The 26,246-nt window shown below is 31.3% G+C and overlaps 1 protein-coding gene across 3 annotated transcripts in view; it reads left to right on the top strand.

The window, feature by feature from the left end:
- The window catches only part of LOC111687167 (tetratricopeptide repeat protein 21B-like), an 89,750-nt gene that overhangs the window by 11,614 nt on the left and 51,890 nt on the right, over positions 1–26,246 (top strand). For all 3 annotated transcript variants that reach the window (XM_046950756.1, XM_046950757.1, XM_046950758.1), the window contains one exon: positions 506–647. In XM_046950756.1, coding sequence (XP_046806712.1) covers positions 506–647 — 142 coding nt within the window. The remainder of the gene's footprint in view (positions 1–505; positions 648–26,246) is intronic.

Genomic DNA, 26,246 nt, shown 5'->3' with positions numbered 1-26,246 from the left:
AAAGAATAATTATATCTTCAAAAGCATGCAATTGAAACCTCTCTGAAATATTAAATATTCTCAATGTATGGGAACATGACATATATATTCCTCTTCATAAATTGCTTAAATGTATCTGAACAACGTATATATATAACCACATTAGTGCTTGTTTTGTTTACTTAGGAGAGTTTCGTCAAGTTTCAAAAAATTTTATTGTTTAAGCAAAGAGCGATACTGATAGCACATTCCGTACGGAATCAATTGTTGGTTTATTGCACACAATGAAAAAAATTAACTAGAAAATTTTTCTATCTCAATAAAATATTATGACAATTTTATTTTTGTTATTACGTGTGACTCATAAATGCAAAAAAGGATATATGTATAATTGTTAAATATTATTTTCTTAAGGTATATAAGATTCGACATAAACGAATTAAAAATTAAAAATAAATTAAAATATATACAATGTTTATCCACACATATTTAATATATTTTTAATTTTATTTTTATAATATTGAAGGCTAAAACACATTTGGCAAATATACATTTGCAATATCGTAAAGACCGTATCGCGTTTGCAAGGTGTTTCAAAGAACTGGTAGAAAATTGTCCTGAATCTGAAAGTTATTTAATGCTGGGAGAGGCGTACATGTCTATTCAAGGTAAATTTTATTTATATATGTATATACATTTATTATATCAAATTTATTATTACATCCTTATCCGTACTCAATAAGTAAATAATACTCATGTATGTACTTTAAATTTAATAACAGAAAAAATAAATATTTATTTTAAATTAAATAAAAGAAGATAAATTCAGTTGGACATATAATTAAAAATGAACAAACCAAACTAGTTTAAATAGTAAGATAGTGAATTAAAAGTCGTATATATACATATAAGAAACTCCAATAGCTACAATCCTTAAATTTTGCACGGAAAATTTTGACATCCATATACACATTTTGGGAAAAAATACGACCACTAGAAATAGTGGGCGTGGCACCTTCCATATAGGAATGCCAACTGGGATCTGAATCCCGAAAAATATAACTAAATTTTCAAAAAATTTGTATCTGTACCGACAAAAATAACATTTTCTATTTCATATTACAATATGAATACATTAAGTATGTGTTTACTGATACAGAAAGCTTTCCCATAAGTATTTTGTGAAATTTTTGGAAAACGAATTAATCCAAAGTACTAAAAATAATAAAATAGTTATTTAAATATAGTGCTCTCTAGATACACCACTCATGTGACCAACCGTCGTGAGCTAATTATAGGATATATGGTTTTTAATGGCCGCACAGTGGGGCAGAATGGACATTTTTTGGAAATAAATCTGGCATTTCTAAACGGCTGATCCGATCGGGATAAAATTTGTCGTGAGCGTAGCCAAGGAGTATTCGAGTTTAAGTTTTGAAGATGAACCCCGCAGATGCCCCAGGGACGGAGCTGTGGCGGCTCAAAGTAGGGTACCTACGACATGTAAAATTTTTAAACTCGTGCCATTTTTTGTTTTTACCCAAATACAAAATGTGTCTTAACTCTTTTATTAATAAAATAAAATTTTCTTTAAGAACATATAACAATTTTATAGTTTTCTAAAAGGTATCTTTACGCAGAACGCTTTGACGTAAAAAACTTATCCTATTTTTTGAAAATGTTGAAACTGCGTCCTTCCGAATATGACCTATTTTTTATCAAAACTTCAACTTTGGGCGACATGTTCTAAAATCCCAAAGCTGGGATCAGAAAACTGAAAGCAGTTTTGGAAACCTCAATATGTTTTCTATTTACTCCAAAAGTATTTTCCCATCCCTGAAAGAAATGTGGACCCTATGGGCAAAAATTTAAAAAATCCCATTTTTGGGATTTTCATTCCTATTTTTGGGAATTGCGGGATGCCCTTTGACCTTTTAAATTTTTTTTGCATTTTCTTATTTGAAATGACAAATTTAACAAGCTTTGAAGATTTCATTGAGTTTTGTTCATAAATAAAGATTTTGTCATATATTACATATTTGTTAAATTTCTAAAACTATGATTTATATCAAAATTTTAATAGGGTCGCAGATAGCTACAACAATTTAGTCCATATTTATCCCTTAATATCTTTTTTTAGTTAGATATGGAAATTCTCGACCCTTTACAAAAAATTTCAAGCCAATATCTCAATTACATTCAAAAATATGTTCATTTAAACCTGTATCCTTTAATTTCATATTTTTCATATTTTAGTATTAAATATGACAGAACATGTTTAAATCTTATATTTACCTATTTTCTATTTATTTGCTTATCCTTATAATTGAAAGGTCCTATTATGCTTAAATTTTCAGAAATGTATAACTATTTTTTACCTAAATTTTTTCGACAGATCATTTCATTCTGTTTCGTTTATGATCATGTAGGTAAAAATATACAGGTAATGATAATTTCGATTCATTCACTAATAAGAAATATCAATGACTGAATTACAGGTTATAGTAATATAGTCCTAAATGTTAATAGGTAGACAGTTCGTAATTTTTTACTTTGGAATACCTGTATTGGAAATGACAAGAATTGGTATATAAGTAAACTTCTCAGATTTTAAGTACCATATTTAATAAATCTACAATGAAGATTACATTAAAGTACGAAGAGTTGTGTTCCGTTTTATGGAGTGTATCTTCAAAAGGGACAGAAAGAATTGAAGACATTTCAAATTATATAAAAACTACATATAGTAGAAAAGTAGACAAAACAGGCATATCAAAAATTGAAAACTTTTTGATGTAAAAAGTAAGTCTGTGGATGGAAATCAAAAGAAATTTCGATTAAAACTTTTTAGTTGGATGGAAACTACTACGGAAATCTCAACTTACAACACATCAGCAGGAGCGCCTTGCAAGTCATACGAAGACTTATGTTCAAGGTCAAAAAAAGAGGGTCACACAAAAACTTTTTTCAATCTCAAATGAGGAAATTGCTGATACATTTAACGAAATGCTGAAAAAAGAAAACCAACCTATGGATGCCGTACATATTGCAACTATTCTTCCTAATGCATCACCAAAACGACTTAAGCGAATTGTGGAAAGTATACCAACTCCAACATCACAATCAAATTTTACTGAAGAGGAAGCAATAGCGCTTATGTTGGAACTGGGTCTCAGTCGAAATAAGTTCCAAATATTAAAGAAAGCTCTGCATGAAAAAGGACACAATATATTACCATCATACAAGGCGATCCAGGAAAAAAAACAAAATATGACGGTTTATCAGCACTTCCAGAATACAAACAAGCTTGTGGAAGTCGGACATTAGCAGACTACAAAAGTGTATTTATGTCATCATTAGTGCCATTACGAATTCGTTCATATTCCCTTAATCCATCATCGTCAAGCATCGGAAATTCATTTGAAGATATATGGATCAATACAACTCCGGGTTCAAAAAATTTTTGTAGACTCATTGGATTGAAGGAGTCAAAGAAAACAACAAAAGATTTAGTGGAATATTTAAAAGATGAAATAAATGCACTGGAGCCCATTTTCATAAAAATAAAGGAATTCTCTATTAACGTATCATATCAGCTAAGCTTAACAATGATTGATGGAAAGGTCAGCAATGCCATAACAGAAACTTCTTCCTTCTAGAGATGCTCAATATGTAATGAGAAAAAGTCGCAATTCTCAAATATAAACAAAAGCAGAAGTATTAATGAAGAAGTCCTGTCTTTCGGAATTTCACCACTTCATGCCAGAATACGATTTTTGGATTACTTTTTACACATAGCACACGACCTCAAATATAGAAGTGTGCCAGAGAAACTTACTAAATCAACAAAAAATACTGAAGAATTGAAAGAACTGAGAGCTGCGGAAAAAAGCAGAATCCAAGAAGAATTTAAAGTTCAGATGGGATTAAACATCGACAAACCACTTCCAAGTTGCGGTAGTACAAATGACGGTAATACGGCTAGAAGGTTTTTTCGTGATTTTGAAATTACTTCAAAAATAAGTGGAATCGACAAGGAGTTGCTTCGAAAAGTTAACACTATTTTAATGGCACTGAATAGTAAACATAAAATTAATGGAAATCGATTTGGGGAATATGCATCTGAAATTTCTAAATTACTTGTATCTCTGTATCCATGGAGGGAACTAACACCAACAGTACACAAAGTATTGTGTCATGGTCAAATAATAATTGAATCGAATATTCTTCCACTTGGAGAGTTAACAGAAGAAGCCCAAGAAGCGAGGAATCGAGATTTTAAGCATGTTCAACTTTTCAGCTCAAGAAAATGCTCCAGGCAATCACAGAATGAAGATATTTTTAATAGTTTACTTTTATCTTCTAAACCTGTTCTTTCAACTAAGCGAAAAAGATGGATTTGTTATGAAACTCTATCATCTCAAAACGAGGAAGATTTAAAGGACTTATATTACCTTCTGGATATGTATACCGATATGACAGATTATTTTATAGAAAATAAGTAGTGTTAGGAAATTGTCCAAATATTTTATTCGACACCAAATGTATGTTCTGTCATACTTAATACTAAAATATGTAAAATATGAAATTAAAGGACACAGGTTTAAATGAACATATTTTTGAATGTAATTGAGATATTGGCTTGAAATTTTTTGTAAAGGGTCGAGAATTTCCATATCTAACTAAAAAAAAATATTAAGGGATAAATATGGACTAAATTGTTGTAGCTATCTGCGACCCTATTAAAATTTTGATATAAATCATAGTTTTAGAAATTTAACAAATATGTAATATATGACAAAATCTTTATTTATGAACAAAACTCGATGAAATTTTAACGCTTGTTAAATTTGTCATTTCAAATAAGAAAATGCAAAAAAAAATTGAAAAGGTCAAAGGCCATCCCGCAATTCCCAAAAATAGGAATGAAAATCCCTAAAATGTGATTTTTTACATTTTTGCTCATAGGGTCCACATTTCTTTCAGGGCTGGGAAAATACTTTTCGAGTAAATAGAAAACATATTGAGGTTTCCAAAACTGCTTTCAGTTTTCTGATCCCAGCTTTGGGATTTTAGAACATGTCGCCCAAAGTTGAAGTTTTGATAAAAAATAGGTCATATTCGGAAGGACGCAGTGGCAACATTTTCAAAAAATGGGACAAGTTTTTTGAGCCAAAGCGTTCTGCGTAAAGATACCGTTTAGAAAACTATAAAATGTTATATGTTCTTAAAGGAAATTTTATTTTATTAATAAAAGAGTCAAGACACATTTTGGACAAAAAACGGCAAAAATCTAAAATTTTTTGAATTTTTAAATTAAAAAACGTATATTTTTGGATCTGTAAATGATATTGATCTGAAATTTTTTGTATATTATTGGAAATTTTGTTGTCTAACTAACAAGAAAAAATTGAGTCCATTTGGTCCAAATACCGGGATTTTCGGGAATCGGGAATTCCCGTTTGGCATCCCTACTTCCAAATTTTGTATGTTTAGCATTAATTTTAATATAAATGTTTAGTACAACGTACGTACTAGGAAGTGTGAGTGTGTTATGAATTTATGACAAAAATGTTTATATCTAAAAAAATTTAACCTCTACAATCGTCAAATTTTCAGTAGTAAACATTGATATAAATATTTAGCACTAGATATTAGGGTGATCGGCTCGGTTTTCCAATTTTTTTTTTCGTTTTACTACTGTCAGTTTTTATTCAATGCTGTTTTTTATTTGAATAATAACAACCAGTTTTTTTAATGGTCAACTATTCGAAAATACGTATGCCTGTAATTATAACTGTTAGTAAATCGATTTTTAAGTTTTATGTCAATAATTGAAGCCCAAAGTTATTTTTGACCGCTATCTCGTAAAATCCACTGTGAAACGGTTTACAATGAGATTTGATTAAATATTTAATTTATATAGGGAGTAGGGTTATTTATACATATATAAGAAGATTTCAATTCCTTATTTATTTAAAATTTCATAGATTAAGGAGATTTTAAATCAAAATTATCTTATGTCGAATTACATTGCGGTATTCGTATTTTTCGCGTCATTTGGGGGTGGTGGGGTGTTACTATGGACTGATCCTCAAAAAAATTGGTAGAGAGATTTCTCTACCTATAGAACTTATCAGTGTCATCGCTGTACTAGCATTTTTAGGCCATTACTCAGCGATAAAGTAATTTACTGATGGGGTCCTTAAATAGGGGGTAGGAAAAATTATGGACCGATCCTCACAAAGTTTTGAAGAGAGATTTAGCTTACACAAAACTGGTTTATGTCGAATTTCATAAATCTATTATTATTTTTAGCCAGTACTGAGTTTTAAAGTCGTTTTCTGAAGGGGCCTTATATGGGGGTAGGGTCAATTGTAGATCGATCCTCGTAAAATTTTGTAGAACGATCTTGGTTCCTAAAAGTCATATTTATATTGAATTTCACGCTTTACTCGTTTTTCAAGCCCAATAATTAATTTTCATATGGGGACCTTATATGGGGTAAGGTCATTCCACATAAAATTTGATTAACAGATTTTGGCTAGCAAGGAACTTATTTGAGTCGAACTACTACACTTGTATTTTTAAGGCAGTAATGAGCATTAAATTAATTTTATGGAGGGGACTTTATGTGGGGGGTAGGGTCAATTATAGACCGATCCACATAAAATTTGGTGGAAAGGTTTTGGTTCCTAAGATGCTTACTTATGTCAAATTTCTTCGCGATATTCGTCGTTTTCTGAAGGGGACCTTAGGGAAAATTATGGGCCGATTGGTAAATTTTGTTTTGTATTAATCTTACTTCAGTGCAATTTCATTGCTATAATCCTATTTTTAAGCCAGTAATGCGCATTAAAATTTATTGGGGGGACTTTATATGGTGGGGTAGGGTAAATTGTGGACTGATTCAGATTAAATTTGGTAGAAAGATTTTGCCTCGTATAAAACTTACTTCTATGAAATTTCATAATATTTTGAAACCAGTAATGAGCATTAAAGTAATTTTATGAAGGGGACCTTATATGGGGGTAAATCCACATCAAATTTCATAGACAGGTTTTGGCTAGTAAGGCACTTACTTATATCAAATTTCATCGATATACTCGTTTGTTTAAGCCAGTAATGAGCGTTAAAGTCATTTTCTCAAGGGGACCTTATATGGGGGTAGGGTCAATTACGGGCCGATCCGCATAAAATTTCATAGAGTTTTTGGCTAGTAAGAAACTTACTTATGTAAAATTTCATGACTATACTCGTTTGTTTAAGCCAGTAATGACCGTTAAAGTAATTTTCTGAAGGGGACGTTATATAGGGGGTAAGGTCAATTATGAACCGATCCACATAAAATTTGGTGGAGAGATATGGGCTCGCATGAAACTTATGGGTGTCAAATTTCATCGCAATGTTCATATGTTTAAGTCACTAATCAGCATTATAGTAATTTTTTCAAGGGGACCTTATATGGGGGGTTGGTCCAATTATGGTCCTATGTACGCCATAATTTTGAATTTAATTTCGGAAATCAAAAAAATGACTTGTGCAAAATTTTGTGGTATTTACTTCATAAACACCGAATTTGTGAAAGTTTGAAGCTTTTCATCCATTATTCAGGGGGTACATTTGTGTGGGGGCTATGTAAAATCCTTTACCGATTTTGCCCATTTTCAATACCAAATCGATTCTGATCAGTAAAGAATATTTTTGGAAATTTTCATCTCCCTATCTCTATTTTTGTGGACGCTATCGTGCCAACAACAGACAGACGGGCGGACATATCCAAATCGTCTTAGAATCTTACGAGGTCCCAGAATATATACTTTATGGGGTCTTTGAGCAATATTTCAATGTGTTACAAATGGAATGACAAAATCAATATACCACCCATCTTTTTTGATGGTGGGTATAAAAAATGTTTATACAAAATGAAACAGAAGTTCAAGTATATTCAACATTTTTACAAAATTTGAGTTACATTTTTGTACTATGAGTGTGTTCCAAAATACCATATTCCGAATCGCAAAAAGCTGGACATTGGGTTTTAAAAAGCTGGTTTTGTGTAAATAATTTCAAAGTGATACACCAAAAAAAACAGGGATTTTCATATACCAATTCCGTGTTGTTATAGTCCATAGAGTACGAATATATTTTCAGTTTTCCCCGATCATTTTTGATGTTTTATATTTAAAAAAACATAATTTTTTTTGTACTACGAGTGTGTGCCAAAATGCTAGATTCCGAATCGCAAAAAGCTGGACATTGGGTTTTAAAAAGGTGGACAAAACAAAAAAAGCTGAACATAAAAAATACTGAGAAATTTTGTTAATTTTGGTTTTGTGTAAATAATTTCACAGTGATATAAACAAGAGTTACAAGACTTTGGACATAAAAAATCCATATAATAATTATATTTGTGCTTTTTGGTGCAAATATTTACGGCTGTAAAAAATGTAACCTAAAATTGGGGTTTTTCTATTTTTTAAGCATTAATTAAATTTATTCAAGGTTATTTAATAGGTGTAGTAATTTTGCGCAATTTAAGGTATATCTTGTTGATGTCAGGACAGAGTAGGACCTTTACAAACTTGCCAAGAATAGGCATTCATAGCTATTTACAAATACTTTCTAAATTCTATCTTATTGTAATTAACACATCCGAAATATATGCGTATTAAAAAAATTTATGTGCAAGTTTTTATATCTTAAAAAATTTTCAAAATTAAAATTTATATTTCTTTGTATTTCGGAATGAAATTGCAAAATAAAATTAAAATAATTTTTTTAATTATTACTGTATTTTCTGAAATAAAAAAATCGCGATAACTATTTTAAGCTGATTAATGTTTACTAACGTGTTCTATTATACCCTTCACCTTCGTGAGAAGGTCATATATAAGTTTGTCATTCCGTTTGTAATTTCTTCGTTACATGTGATATATCAATATATATGGCTTGGCTGCAGCTATATTTCACCATTAGACGATTTTTAAATTAGACGAAGCATTCTATGCCCGACTTCTGATATCTTGGATCCTTCCCCAAAATTTGAAATTGTGGCTTTACAATAATAGAGCATTTAATTATATGAAATATAGGCTTTTGAAATGCTCACTTTTATGCATAAACAGCTATTTTATAGATGTTTAAAAATGTTCATCTTCAAACGTTCTCACAACAAATAATTAATTTGCCTGGAACAACCGTCGAAATTTTATTAATTAAATTTATTTTAAATTAATTATAAAACTGTTATTTTTTCAGTTACAAACCCTTCCAGATCCTACTTCCAACTAAAAAAGAGTGGTTTAGCTTTGTCCATCCGACTTTTAATCAAATTGCAAGTCAATTTTTCAGATAATTCGTTTTACCCAAGGAGTTGTTTGAAAATGGATTAAATCGGTCAATTATTCCCCTAGTCCTCATACAATCGTACTCTCCGAATAGGGCTTTGGAGCTCTTAATAATGGCTTCAAGGTAGTTTATTCCCTCTTAAACACTACAATTAGGATTAAATTCAGAATTTCTATCTCTTATAAGAACATAAAACCCTCCACCAAATTTTAATAGGATCGGACCGTAATTGATCCTAGCTCACTTATATAGTCTCTTTCAGATTTTTTTCATTAAATAGTATAGTACTATATTTAAAAATAAATCATATTTTAGTTATGCTCATATCTGGTATAATGTGGTCGTCCATTCTCGATATTCGTTTTTTGTTAGTTTTTATTATTTAAAAAACTGCTTTAAAAATATGTAACTAAAAATAATTTATCACATTTTATAATAATTAGTATAAACATTTTTTTAATTGTTAACAAAAGAAACATGCAAGTAGCTGTATGAAAAAAAACATGAAAAGCATTTTTAAAAAATTTAGCATAACACTTTAATTTTCATCGATTTTTATAAAATAAAATGTTTATTTTTTATGTACCTACGTGATTTTGTTATTAAATAATATAATTAAATAAAATTGAATTAAACGATCTTTCTTTTGTTAAGATATGGGTAGGATGCAATTTTTGAAAAGTAAATTATATTGAAAAAAATTGTTTTTGATCATATCCCTAGCAATTTAATTGTTTGTTGTTAGAACTATAAAGGTAATTTAAATACATTTAAATAAAAGTGAGCATTTTAAAAGCCTATGTAATTACATGTACTTTATTCCAGCATAGTCACAATTTTAGATTTTGGGGAAGGATCCGAGATATAAGAAGTCGCACAAGGAATATGACGTCGAATTAAAAATAAAAAAAGAGTGAAATATACCTAAAGTCAAGCCATAAATATTGATATATTATATGTTACGATAGGACATAAAAAGGGGGCGTAATGTATAAAAAACAAAAAGGGCGGAATTTCTAGGCGTGGCAAAAAATATTTTTTATATTTGAGGAAATGTTATTAACATAACTTTAATCGTAGGGGGTGACTGACTCAACTTTAATTTTCGACCCACCCTATTACACACCCTTTTCGACAATCTTAAAAATGCAAGTATATGTTCAAGTTGAACGGTTGATAGATCAGAAAAATAAGCCGACCCTATTGCCTGATAACGAATCGTTTCAAGGGCCGGACAGTTACGCAGAAGATGAGTAATTGTCTCCACTTCATCTTCATTTTGACAGCTCCTACACAAATCATTGTATGGAAGTCCAATGCGTCTTGCATGGCTCCCAAACTTTGAATGAACAGTAAGAACTAATAATAGAGTGCTCAAATGAGTTCTGCTAAGCCCTAATATGTAGGATGTTTTATTTGGATACATACAGGGCCAAAGCATCTTAGCAGTTGAAAAAGTATGTTCTCGAGACCACTGGTCTTGAGCTAAACAGATGTTATATATTTGTTTCCTAATGGCAGCTAGGGGGACGCCGCAGAATTGGTCTATATCCAGTATGGTCATCCTCGTGTCACCGCCGACACCGCCGGCATTTTGAGAGTAGAGATCTGTCAATTGATAATCTAACATTGATATCTATTATTCTCTCCAAGGTTTTAAGCAAGAATGACGCTAGACTTATGGGTCTGAAGTCTTTTGCCTTTGTATGTGATGTCTTACCCCGTTTTGGGATAAAAATCACGTTGCACTTGGTCCACTGAGAAGGTATGTAAGACCAGTGGATACAGACTTTGTAAATAGTACTAAGCCAAGGAATGATTAGATCTATATTATTTTATAGATCCGCTGGAATAATGCCATCAGGGCCAGGAGATTTGTAGGAGTCGAAACTTCTAATTGCCCATCGGATGATGTCATCATCTATATTAACATTCGCAGCAGGAAAATGAGTATTCAGGAGAAGTTCAAGTGTCTTCTGACTACCAGCAATCTAATTTCCGTCAGTTTTATGTTTGTAGCTAGGGACAGAAGGAAATTTTGACAGGATTTTCCGAAGACGACTTGTATCTTAAGAACTTTCTATATAACTACAGAATTTTCACCAGGATCTCCGTTTCGCTCTACGTACCTAATTCTTAGATTCATTACCTTTTGACTTATAAAGAGACCATATACCAGTTCCCTTTGTCCCGTTAAACAATCTACGACATAACCCGCGTGTTTTCACAATTTCAGGGTCCCACCAAAGGCAAACCGTCACAACCTTTAGACGGTTTGCAAGAACTATTTGTGACAACACTAATAGAGCTTGAAATCCAATTTATGGCTACTTCAATGTCCCTTATGTTCCCGATTTTCGATACAAAGGGAGAATATTAGTCAAGGTCTACTTATGGACCTCCCTTATTGTCTTTCTCCTATTTATAATCTTTGCCTGAACTATTCTTTCAAATTCAACATAGCATTGATCAGAGAAGGAACACTAATTTGAGACCCTGAACTAGATCAATACGATTATTACGATATTTTTTATATTTGAGGAAATGTTATTAACATAACTTTAATCGTAGGGGGTGACTGACTCAACTTTAATTTTCGACCCACCCTATTACACACCCTTTTCGACAATCTTAAAAATGCAAGTATATGTTCAAGTTGAACGGTTGATAGATCAGAAAAATAAGCCGACCCTATTGCCTGATAACGAATCGTTTCAAGGGCCGGACAGTTACGCAGAAGATGAGTAATTGTCTCCACTTCTTCTTCATTTTGACAGCTCCTACAGAAATCATTGTATGGAAGTCCAATGCGTCTTGCATGGCTCCCAAACTTTGAATGAACAGTAAGAACTAATAATAGAGTGCTCAAATGAGTTCTGCTAAGCCCTAATATGTAGGATGTTTTATTTGGATACATACAGGGCCAAAGCATCTTAGCAGTTGAAAAAGTATGTTCTCGAGACCACTGGTCTTGAGCTAAACAGATGTTATATATTTGTTTCTTAATGGCAGCTAGGGGGACGCCGCAGAATTGGTCTATATCCAGTATGGTCATCCTCGTGTCACCGCCGACACCGCCGGCATTTTGAGAGTAGAGATCTGTCAATTGATAATCTAACATTGATATCTATTATTCTCTCCAAGGTTTTAAGCAAGAATGACGCTAGACTTATGGGTCTGAAGTCTTTTGCCTTTGTATGTGATGTCTTACCCCCTTTTGGGATAAAAATCACGTTGCACTTGGTCCACTGAGAAGGTATGTAAGACCAGTGGATACAGACTTTGTAAATAGTACTAAGCCAAGGAATGATTAGATCTATATTATTTTATAGATCCGCTGGAATAATGCCATCAGGGCCAGGAGATTTGTAGGAGTCGAAACTTCTAATTGCCCATCGGATGATGTCATCATCTATATTAACATTCGCAGCAGGAAAATGAGTATTCAGGAGAAGTTCAAGTGTCTTCTGACTACCAGCAATCTAATTTCCGTCAGTTTTATGTTTGTAGCTAGGGACAGAAGGAAATTTTGACAGGATTTTCCGAAGACGACTTGTATCTTAAGAACTTTCTATATAACTACAGAATTTTCACCAGGATCTCCGTTTCGCTCTACGTACCTAATTCTTAGATTCATTACCTTTTGACTTATAAAGAGACCATATACCAGTTCCCTTTGTCCCGTTAAACAATCTACGACATAACCCGCGTGTTTTCACAATTTCAGGGTCCCACCAAAGGCAAACCGTCACAACCTTTAGACGGTTTGCAAGAACTATTTGTGACAACACTAATAGAGCTTGAAATCCAATTTATGGCTACTTCAATGTCCCTTATGTTCCCGATTTTCGGTACAAAGGGGAATATTAGTCAAGGTCTACTTATGGACCTCCCTTATTGTCTTTCTCCTATTTATAATCTTTGCCTGAACTATTCTTTCAAATTCAACATAGCATTGATCAGAGAAGGAACACTAATTTGAGACCCTGAACTAGATCAATACGATTTGCACTCACAACCGTAATATCCAAAACCTCTTTTCTGTTCGCAACGACGAAAGTTGGTTCTGAACCTTTATTTAATAGATTTTCTATTAGAAAGTAACCTAGTAGTACTATCTAATAGAAAATCTAATAGAGACTCACCTCTTATATTAACATCTGAGCTACCCCAGACCGCGTGGTGTGCATTGGCGTCTGCACCCATAATCAGCGGTATATGCCGTCTGTCCGCTTCACGCACAATATTTCTCACCATGCGGTTTAGAGACTGGTCGCAGACAGCTGCAGTATCCTCATCGCTGTAATCAAACAGGAAAAGGATATTTAAACGTTTATCGTCACTGCTGTAGATACGGAGAGTGATACTATCAAAGCCATAGTACACATTGCTCTCGCGCTCACGCTGTGGCGATACGGACTCCTTATTTAGGACCACAATCGCCTTTCTGATAGCCCTTATCAGTTAGGACACCTTTACCACCTTTCAATCATGGGTAGGTAAGTGAGGATTCTGCTCCGAGGATCGGCAAAATCTTCGCCACAATCGCCTTTCTGTTAGCCCTTATCGGTTAGGACACATTTACCACCTTTCAATAATGGGTAGGTAAGTGAGGATTCTGCTCCGAGGATCGGCAAAATCTTCGCCGGGTCGTGTGGTTCAGTTGAAATGTAGGCAATGGATCTCGGTCTGCGAGGGATCTCACCTACCGGGACCTCGTCCAACAAAACACCTGGCCACACTTTGTGCATTTTTCGCCTACTGCAAAAACTGTTGTCCCTCTGGGATCAAACAAGCCATCAAGCCGCCCAAAATGGGAACAGACGCTTGATGGGTTTCAGACATGCACATTTAAGTGCTGGAATCCACTAGGGATTTAATCGGACCGCTCTATCGAGTGCCCTATCGCAGTGGTAGGAGATGTCAGAGATCTAAGGACAGAGCAGGACCTTTTCAAACTTGCCAAGAATAGGCGTAATTTTATTGAAAATTTGACATTTTTGAATGTGACTAAATTCTATCTAATTATAATTAACACCTCCGAGATATATACGTATTAAAAAATTTGTAAATGCAAACTTTTTATAATAATATTAAAAATTTAGCAAAATTAAAATTTATATTTCTTTTTATTTTTATTTTTAACTAAAGACGTGATACAAAAGTATAGTTAATTTTATGCATTTAATTATATTCATGGATTAAATAGATATAGCCACTTTTATAGTGGTCCACTTTTATAGAAGCGTTTATCTAAAAAAAAAATTTTGCTTTCAAACAACTATAGCGCGATATGATTTGCAGAAATATTAGTATAAAATTAAAGCTTTCTTTTTGTATTATGCAAAATCCGGTGCACATTAAAATATTTTAAGGGTCAACAATTTTACGACCTGAATACTGTTTTCATAACCTCAAAAAAATTCACATATATAGCAAATGCGGCGAAAAAATGTTCGCAAAAATAAAACAATATTACTATTTTACGTTGATTCGAAATAAAAATATACGAAAAATCTACTTCAAATGCCTGTATTTTTCAAACCGACTGAGATATTTACTTAGCTCATTTGCAATGCATTGAAAATCATCCCTAATTTTAGAACAATTATTTTGAAAAAATTATATCCAATTCTTAAAAATATTAGATTTTGCTCATATGTATTATTTAAAAATATTACAATTAAAATTTAATTATCTAAATTTACATTTTTACGGTTCAGTCTGTCACATACATATTTGCATATGGATATGTATTTAAGAATTAAAATTAAATACTAACAAGTGTGTATGCATAGTCGGGTATAGCCGACAATATGAGACCCTACACCAGTCAGTATCTTAAAAATGGGTTTATTTAAAAAATAAAGCATTTGATTTTAACTTACGGTTGTAAGGGGGCTAGTCGAAATAATGGGCAGATTTTAAACATTTTCAAAAGACTTCGTCCTTGGGACAAAAGAAGCGTGTGCGCCAAATTTTATCCAATTATCTTTATCTTTAAAATTGCGGCCAGTACCTTGCGCACAAGGTTTACATGGTCAGCCTAGTAGTACTATCTAATAGAAAATCTAATAGAGACTCACCTCTTATATTAACATCTGAGCTACCCCAGACCGCGTGGTGCGCATTGGCGTCTGCAGACAGCTGCAGTATCCTCATCGCTGTAATCAAACAGGAAAAGGATATTTAAACGGTTATCGTCACTGCGGTAGATACGGAGAGTGATACTATCAAAGCCATAGTACACTTTGCTTCCGCACTCACGCTGTGGCGATACGGACTCCTTATTTAGGACCACAATCGCCTTTCTGATAGCTGTCACATACATATTTGCATATGGATATGTATTTAAAAATTAAAATTAAATACTAACAAGTGTGAATGCATAGTCGGGTATAGCCGACCATATGATACCCTACACCAGTCAGTATCTTAAAAATGGGTTTATTTAAAAAATAAAGCATTTGATTTTAACTTACGGTTGTAAGAGCGCTAGTCGAAATAATGGGCAGATTTTAAATATTTTCAATAGACTTCGTCCTTGGGACAAAAGAAGCGTGTGCGCCAAGTTTTATCCAATTATCTTTATCTTTAAAATTGCGGCCAGTACCTTGCGCACAAGGTTTACATCACTGAACACTATGAAGTGAAACGCTGTCATTTTTTTACAACAACAACGTTACGCTCTTCTCACAGACGAGTTCTGTGTAACTCCAACACATATGTAAGAAACTTACTCTCTCTCCAAACTTCAAAACTTTGTCGCGAAAATTCGTGGCTTATAGAACTTGAAAATATTTTTTATCACTTAACGTTATATTTTATTCTTTTTTTACACACTTTAAATATATTTAATAGCCCGAAAAGATTTAATTTTTTACAAACGAAAAAAAATATTTTTTATATTTTTGACATTTAATTTTTGTTGTTGAAATTAAAACGAAAAAAGAACAATGTTGTAAATTTTCGTATGGTACAAGAAAAAAATATATCAACTTACTTAATTATTATTTCAATATTGTAGATTAAAAAGCAAAGATACGTTCATATATAATGTTTATAGATAAATTATGTTGCAAAATATTTAAAGAAATCTTCTAAAATATAAATTCTAATGAAATAATTTGTTTTTAAATTTTTAAATCCGATTTTTTGCAACTATGTTGGCTTGAGAATTCTACTAATACATTCTTAGAGTTAGGTACCGACTGACAGTAGACTTAGGTACTTTTTGACAGCGTTTCACTTCTTATTTATTCTTTGGTTTACATGGTCAGCCAGACGGACGGACGGACATAGCTTAATCGACTCAGAAAATGATTCTAAGCCGAATGGTGTTGTTTAAGGTGGGTATATAACGAATATTTTTGTATGTTACAAACATCAGCACAAACCCAAGAAACAGATTTTATAACTAAATTGTAAATTTTTAAATTTCTGTTTATTATTTATTTTTTGATTTTTTTAATTTATGTAGCTAATAAAATGGTATTCTCATAAACTTAACATTACGCCTTGGGCGTGTTTCACCGTTAGATGACGTGAAGGTTTCAAAAAATGTTTCATGGGTAAAAATTACAATTTCAAAAAAATTGAAAAAAAATTGACATTTCGCCTTTTCGGCATAGAATCGTTTTCTAGGTCAATAATGTTATATGCGCCTGGATGGCTGGCTGTCCATATAAACCTTGTGCGTAAGGTACAGGCCGCTATTTTCAATATAATTGGATGAAATTTGGCACACACGCCCAAGGAGAGAAGCCTATTCAAAATGGTTAAAATCGGTTCATTATTTCGACTAGCCCTCATACAACCGTACCCACCGAATAGGGCCTTTGGGCTTATAATTAAGTAAAATATTTTAGTTTAATAGAAATAAAAGGCCGGGCCACATTTGACCCTAGCCCCCTCACAAACTCCCCTTGAGAAAATGACTTGAGGTCAAAATTCGCTTATAAACACTAATAACACTTATAAATTCTACATAAATAACTTCAAAGTAGACGTTACTTTCTTAAGCAACATTTATAAGGATAGGTCCATATTAATAGCTACTCTCCTATTAGCCTTTTTGTAAAAATCTCTAATTACAGACACATGATTCCCTTTTCTGAGTTGTGTTACTTAACAAAAGTTTAATTCTCCTTATATTCCCATATGATGTACATGAGAAAACTTCTAGACTGTGGCTAATGAAAGTGATTATATTTTCAACCTTTGACTGGATAGTTCTGACAAGTCATCACATATTCGCTTTCCTAAAAATTCGAAGCGATAGTTTGCTAACGCAGAGCAGTGGCAAAGAAAATGTTCTACAGTCCTTACAACTTCTACAAAACTTACTTATACACAGAAAAAAATAAAAATCGTATTTGACTACAAAATTCACAGATCTGAATCCAAAATTATTCAATTTCCAGCCTATAAAGATTTTTGTCTCATTGACTACGACATTTGTAATTTTTTGTCTTGTTTTGGTTTTTTACAGTCGATAAAAAAAAATAATCAAATCAACTAAAATATTACTCAGTCAAATTTTTACTACCCAACAAACTTTTTTATCAACCCAATAAAAGTTTTTGTTAAATTTTTTAATTATTTTTCGATAAAATAATTTTTTGGTTTGATTATAAAATTTGTTAAGTAATTAGAAAAAAAATTGATAATTATTTTAATTAAGACAACCATTTTTTTTGTTGGATTTTATGCCAATTTCAATTAAAAATATCATTGATTTGACTAATTTTTTTATCAAATATTCTTTTTCCACCCCAAAAAAAAAAATTTTTAAATTTATTTTTACTTTTATTAAAAAAATATAATAAAGTTATTACAATGAAATATAATATGTATATACATATTTATAATTGTACATTTTAGGAACATAAATAATCAATTTTTAAGTTGTAAACAATGTTTTATAGGGAATATGTTAACAACACTTAATGGCTTCCATTTCCATTATTTTTAAAAAAGTCTAATATGTTTAATTAAAAATGTTTTCATATTAAATTTCGACTCTCTCTTAATTCGTTATGAGGTATAAGTTGTACATTTCGGCTTTCATTTGATAAACATTGCATTTTTAACATATTTACATTTATTTGAGTTAAATCTTAATTTTCAATATTTTTTAAACTATTTGCGCGTTTAGGTCTGGAATTATTATATTGAAATTAATACTACTGTTTTATACATAAATTATTTTTTGACTTGGGTCACTCGACACGAAATTGCCCATATAAGATATTTAATATTGAAATCAGATAGTTTTAAACCCACCTTTTTTAAATAAATACAATTTAATTAATTTTCATATAGCTTTGGATTTAATTATTCTAATTATAGGTACTTTTTTAGTTATTAACACCAGGTCTTTCTATGACCTATCATATGATACTAATATTCTTAATATTTAGCATGCCCAAGATATTGAACCTAAGTATTAGAAGAGAGCAACCAAAAAACAGTATTGCAATATTAGTGTCAAAAGCAATATCCCGTTTAGGGTCGTTAAGGTGTTTCTATCGTTAGTGACTGTAAATAATTTAAAAAATAATCCATGACATAGTAATTTCAGATCTTTATAGACGGTTTAATTCCAAGTTATTGAAAAAATGTTCATGAAAGATAATGTTTTTATTGATTCAGAACAATAAATAAATATATTAATTTTTAATTATTTTATTTCTTAGAAAGCAGTAACTAATATTGTACCCCCTATTAAAATTCTTCTAACCGAATTAAAATATAAAAAAAGGGATCTGGTAAGTTATTTATTTCTTTTTTCATCACGTGGTTCCATTAAAAATGTCGATTATTTGCAGAAAATGTAAAAAATGGATCTGACCGTTTAAACTTTGGTGGTAAATGTATTGGACATGAGAGAATCCTATTTTAATTGCTTCCTAAAGTATAACTGGTAATTTCAATAAATACAAAAGTATGTATATTCATTATTAATTATAAGATTATTTTGGTTTATTTCGTTGAAGGATTAATGCGTTCCATAATATAACTCTTACAATTTGATGGATTAATCATAAAATTGATGAAGAACTACAAAAATATTTTAGAGTCCAACGTTTTACAATTTTTGGAAGTATAGCAGTCAGCAGTTGGAATATTAATACAGATTCCCTGAAAATTATCTTATTATAAGGTAATAATTCTAAATTTTTGATACATATGTACATTAGACCGACTCACTCTGTATGGAAAGCAAAAAGGTGGTTTTGTTACCCTCCCAAAATTTACCTTGCTTTGTTTTATGATGATTCCCAAAATATATTAAGTGACCGCTGGACCAAATTAAAAAAAGGTGTTTTGGAATTATTTTTTTTTAAATTTTGTTTGTTTTGAAACAAAATATCCAATACGGGGTATCGTTTAAAAGGTATTTTAAAGTCGCGTCCAATGATGTATTAATCATAAATAACCGTTTGCTTATAATTGTCATATTCCAAAATATTTAAAATTGTTAGGTTTTTACTAAGAAATTGCACAATTTTGCAAATTTTGCGCACCACTAGACTTGGCTTCAAAAAACCTATCAAATGATACCACATACTGTATATATTGTTTAAGAAATGCTGTATAATTTAAAACAAAATAACTAAAAAGGGAACCATTACAAAACATAACAAAGATTTTTTGAAGCTAGATAAAATATTATATTTAACATGAAGAATCGTGTTTCCATACGATATTTTCCTTAAAACTGTCCAGCTCACGAATGGACAACAATTAACCGAAAATATTTTGGGTAACATCATATTACATAACAGCGAATATTATGAGGGGGTAACTCAAGCACCATTTTTTGTGAGTCGGTTTAATGTACATATATTACTTTTTTAGATTAGTTGTTAAATCAATTATATTTTCTACTATTTTAATTTCAATTAATTCAATAAAAACTATAAAATTTCATTTTATTTAGATTTATTTTTATAGATTTTATTTTGGTGAGTATACAAATAGAAGAAGAGGAAACTCATCTTCTAGAAGACGAGAATACTCATCTTCTAGAAGAATTTATCGGTTGCTATTTTTCTAAAGTCATCTTTTGAATAATTATTTTATCAACTTAACTAAATTTTTAATCAAAAAATTGTCTATTTATGAAAAAAAAAAAATTGTAGGCAATTTTAGAGCTCCAGTTTTTTCTGTGTACCAAGTCATTTCGCATGGTTTCCGTATCCTGTGATAACAACAATAACATTGCCGGGATGGGGACGACATAGTTGCAGAAGGTTTGACGTCCGTTTGTTATCCAAATTTGGCCATATCCTCCAGCTAATGATACATGTTGGATCATTTCGCCATATCGTCTGGGAAAGTTCATAGAAACTTTTATCTATTAATTTCTTACAGGCTTTTAGCGGCTGAAGTTGTCTATGTCCCTATCGGAGATTCAGGCTCCTGTTCTTGCCAATTAATAGACAACACAGTTGCCAATCACATCCCAAATGAATATCTCTATTTGATGTTTTGTAGAATATTTTTATCCAGAAGTTTGTTTTATTCGCTCCCTTTTTTGGAACCATCCGAATACATAAAAAGGGTTCGTGGAAAACTGTCGTAATAACAATGTCAATTGTATAAATTTGGTTTCAAAACTTTGCGACGACGTTTACTTATAATTAGCACAACAATTAAATACGGACTACAGTCATTCAACAAGTGTATACAGAATGCATATAGTTAATTTCTTGAAATCTAAAATAAAAAGAGGACTTCCCATATATACAGTAACAACTCGCCGTTTTAAATAATAAATAATATTAAAATATTAAGTAAAATATAGAGACAATATTATACAAATTAATTATGTTATTTTGAATAAATCAATTCAAATACAAAATTGCTTTGGTTTTTTTATATTCCTAAACATGTTCATTCCTTTTTTGGATACTTATAGATAGTGGAGTTGATAAAGCCATATCCGTCCGTCTGTGTGTCTATTGAAATCGATAATAATAATCCGAGACAACCCTTGAAAATTTCATAAAAAATTTTAGTGTATGTTTTGAAAAAAAAAAAACATACTTTGAAAAAGCATATGTTTGGTATGTGTTGATTTTATTGCTATGCGTATTTTGTTGTTTTTTTGTCTGAATTTAATATTGGTATTTTTCTTCTATGAAATTTTTTGTTTAAAATCCAATAAAAACCGGGGACGTAGCGGTTATAAGAAATATGACGAAAAGTTCTAATTTAACAATTAACGGTTATGTATTTAAAAAAAGTTTCATAATTAATCATTATTATAAGATATGTAAATTTGATTTTGGTCGTCGTATCCAATACTAGAGAGAAATATATATTTATATTTAGCAAACTAAGTATGTAAAACGGCCAGTTTTGCAACAAATATCTATTCATTTTGTAAATAAAATATAATATAAATTAATTTTTTCCTAATTCCGGTCGACATTATTTGCAATTACAAAAGGCATGTAGAATCAAATATTTGATATGAACGTACCTTAACCCAAAATACAATCAGAAAACAAATACAAGATACATTTTGAGATTGGAATTATGTAATAATCTTAAAAATTTATTTGAAACAACTAAATCGACTGAAAATTGTAAAAGTTATTACATATTCTATTTGAAAAGGGAAAAGTTCAAAAATTTAACCTCCGAATTAATATCCGAAAGACATATTTGCTTGTTTAATAAAAATAAATATTGTGAAAATTACATGTGTTTTTATTAGGGATGTAACGAATGCTCGCTTTCGCATATGCGAATTATTCGCTTTTTTACGAATACTATTTCTAAGAAAACTTTTGTTATATCACCGTCATACAAAAAGGGAAAAATTCGTAAGACATCAACAGGATGATATACGTCTAAAACTAAACATTTAATAGAGAAAACCCTTCTTTAAGGACTTCTAAGTTTTAAAAAATTATTTTTTTCTAAAAATATTTTAAAATACCTTTACTGATCAAACAATGCCAAATTTGAACAAAACAACAAAAAGAGTTTTTTGTATTTTTATTATTTTATACTGCCAGAATAAAAAGATATCAAAATTTATCCTTCAATATCTATTTAAAGGATTTTTTACATATTTTGATCATAACAAAATAAAAATAATAACACTAAGTATTTTAGTTGTCGCTTTCGCTAAACTAGCATTCGCAACAACCCTAGTTTTAATCTATTAACCACTGAACACTAAGAAGTGAAACGCTGTCATTTTTTTACAACAACAACGTTACGCTCTTCTCACAGACGAGTTCTGTGTAACTCCAACACATATGTAAGAAACTTACTCTCTCTCCAAACTTCAAAACTTTGTCGCGAAAATTCGTGGCTTATAGAACTTGAAAATATTTTTTATCACTTAACATTATATTTTATTATTTTTTTGCACACTTTAATTATATTTAATAGCCCGAAAAGATTTAATTTTTTACAAACGAAAAAAAAATATTTTTTATATTTTTGACATATAATTTTTGTTGTTGAAATTAAAACGAAAAAAGAACAATGTTGTAAATTTTCGTATGGTACAAGAAAAAAATATTTCAACTAACTTAATTATTATTTCAATATTGCAGATTAAAAAGCAAAGATACGTTCATATATAATGTTTATAGATAAATTATGTAGCAAAATATTTAAAGAAATCTTCTAAAATATAAATTCAAATGGAATAATTTTTTTTTAAATTTTTAAATCCGATTTTTTGCTACTATGTTGGCTTGAGAATTCTACTAATACATTCTTAGAGTTAGGTACCGACTGACAGTAGACTTAGGTACTTTTTGACAGCGTTTCACTTCTTATTTATTCTTTGCTATTAACTCTATGTTAGTACTTTTAGCAACATTGAAATTAATTTAGTTTTAAGAACTTTATATCAAATAACATTAAATGTCTTTTAAAGTATACATTCGCCGTTGTTATTTAATTAAATTGCAACTGACTAACAACTTTTTTTGTGATTTAGAAAACTAATGTTTTCGGAAAAAATTTCAATTGAAAAATGTTTGAATAGTTTTTCGATTGTGACTATATCCTGCATTAATTTTATATAATATGTCATAGACTATCAAAATTTGTATTTAAATAACCATGCACTGAAAATTATAAAAACATTATTTAATCAATTTCTGCAATCGTGAGCAAAATACTACTACGTCAAGTCTGCAGTATTCCATTGGCAAAAATATAATGGTGAAAGAAAAGGATGTACTCGAAGAGAGCTCTAAGCAACCTCAGCCTTTAAACATAGGTGAAGGTACCGACTCTGAATCCTCAGATGATTATGACAACAACATTATAGCAAATCCCAATAGCATAGGTAAACTACCTATTACTAAGAAAAGATCTATCTGGAGCACAGAGGAGGAAATTAAAAAAGATGCTTCAAGATATCATAGTTAGTCAATCCCACGACACTCCTAAGGAAAAATCGGACTCTCTCACAAGATCTGATCTCTCACAAAGAAGATCAGGTCTCCCGAAGAGTTGACAATTGAGAATAAACCCAAGAAGAAAGAGAGCTCCCCTTCTTCTTATACACAGTCGAAGCCAAGCCACACATCACTCAAAGGAACCTCAAGTCAGAATCCTAGAAGCACCAAAAAACGAAGAAGGAGAAACTAGACGGTGAAAAAGGAAAACAGCCGCCATCTTACGCCAAAGTTACGCCAAAGAATTCAAGCAAAGTTAGGTATAAAATTTGGTGAACAATAAGATAGTGACCACGCAATCGCTTCAAAAGGCAAACAATCAATAGAGAGAGTGAACTGTGAGTTCAGCATGGGCGTTATGTTAATGAGGTTTGCATCTCACAAAGGTGCACCCTAAAGAACTTAGTGAAAAGTATCTCTCCTCCCTGGGACGACGCTAAGCTGGGACTGGCAAAGAAGAGTGCTCTTAAAATCCACTGTATACATAAAATGGGCGTAAACTGGCTGATAAAATTATACTAAAAATTCTTGGAGGTCAAAATTCTGAGTTGGCTGTGAAAAAATGGGATGTTTTTTTACAAGGAAAAGAACCTGAGGAACTCTATTTGTAATAGGTATCGTCAAGAATTCCATGGCAAGTCTTGCCAAGAATAAGGGTAGGGCTTAATTCGCTTATAAAACTGTCATATTCAAAATTGGGAAGGGGCCGATTGGAAGAGTTGTTACAACAAGCCCGAATAGGACACTAAAAACCTAAGAACACGGCATCAGTAGCCACTACTGATAAGGTTGAGGAGTCGAATCCTATAATCGAGGAAGTTATCATTAACCGGTCCGACAATGACTCCAAAACACTTACGACGGTAGCATCATTAGCAGGTACTGGTAATGTTGAGGAGCCAAATCGTAAAATCGAGGAAATTGGGAATGTGTCGATTAAACAGCTTCATGTTCAAATGCCAGATAAGGACACCGCAGTGCCATTAATAGCACCCACTGCATCAATAACTTCAAGCCCAAAGATCGAGAGGATGAAAATCAACTCGCTGAAAGACTGTTTAATGGATGACCATAATTGAAGTTATCCAAATAAACCTCCATCGGAGCGAGACGGCTACCAACGCTTTGATGGCTAAAATTAACACACATAGGTTTAATCCAGGATTATCCACATCAGATGAAACCGTACAGAAGCAAGGTAGTGGCAACACATATCTCGCTTCCGTTTACCTGCCCTTCGATTCTCCAACACTACCACCAATTTCTGATCTGATGGAACTAAAGAGGCACAAAGGAAAAATAAGAAAATTGTAATGGGTTGTGATGCAAATTCCCACCATATAGCTTAGGGTAGTACAAACACCAATCCCAGGGGACAAGCCCTTATGGATTTCTAATACTTGAAAACATTGAACTTAGGTAATAAATATACCTTTGTCATTCGAATCAGAGATGAAGTATTAGATATAAGTATATGTTCAGAAGAGTTTATAAACGAAATTCACGGTTGGGGAGTTTCGGACGAGCACCCTTTTCTAAACATCTGTAAATAAGATTCAAAATACTTAAACCACCACCAAAGTCGAAATAGAACAGAACTTATACGGAAAAATGCTATATCTGATAATATGGTAAATATATTTAATAACATGATTTACGATTCAGAATATCCTGAAGTATTAAAAACACACAAAATATGCCCTATACCAAAATGTCCAGGAGACAATAAAATTAAAAATTTTCGTCCTATATCGTTACTTTCAACTGTTGACAAGATCTTGGAAAAAATCATATCTATGCAATTAACCAGTTATTTAGAAGAACACAACATATTATTTAATCGACAATATAGATTTAAAATGGAAATGGAACTAAGAAGCTGTAGTCAATGTTATCGAAAGCTTTTGATTTAGTAGACCATGATATTTTATGCCGAAAATTAATTTTATTGGTTTCTCTTTAAATGCAACAAAGTTATTGGGAAGTTATTTAAGGAAACAATTCGTAGAAATAAATAATTCAAAAAGTCACGAGCTCGATGTATTATGTGGAGTTCCACAAGTCAGTGTACTTGGGCCAATTTTATTTCACATTTTCTTAAATGATTTAAAGAACATAAAATTCAATGGGAATTTATTCATATATGCTGACGATATTTGAATATTGTATCATTACAAATAAAAAAATTTTTACAAGTGCAAATGGGACATGATGCTGTAATACTGTCTGAATTCGACCTTATAATTAATATATATATATAATTAATATATCTTGGTGTTAATGATTTAATGGTCTAAAAATAATAGTCCTATAACCAAGATATATTATTATTATTATCAGAATCGTTTTTTGGTACTATGTTAATTTTTCACCATGGTGTATTATTAATGTCAAATTTTGTTTACATTTTCTATATGTAAACATTTGTTTTCATCTTGTTAATGCCAAACTCGTTTCATTTTGTAAATGTGAAAT

The sequence above is a fragment of the Lucilia cuprina genome, chromosome 4, assembly GCF_022045245.1.
Source record: "Lucilia cuprina isolate Lc7/37 chromosome 4, ASM2204524v1, whole genome shotgun sequence".
NCBI classification, from domain to species: domain Eukaryota; kingdom Metazoa; phylum Arthropoda; class Insecta; order Diptera; family Calliphoridae; genus Lucilia; species Lucilia cuprina.
The sequence above is the reverse complement of the archived record's forward strand: the minus strand, read 5'-3'. Positions and strand labels throughout refer to the sequence as shown.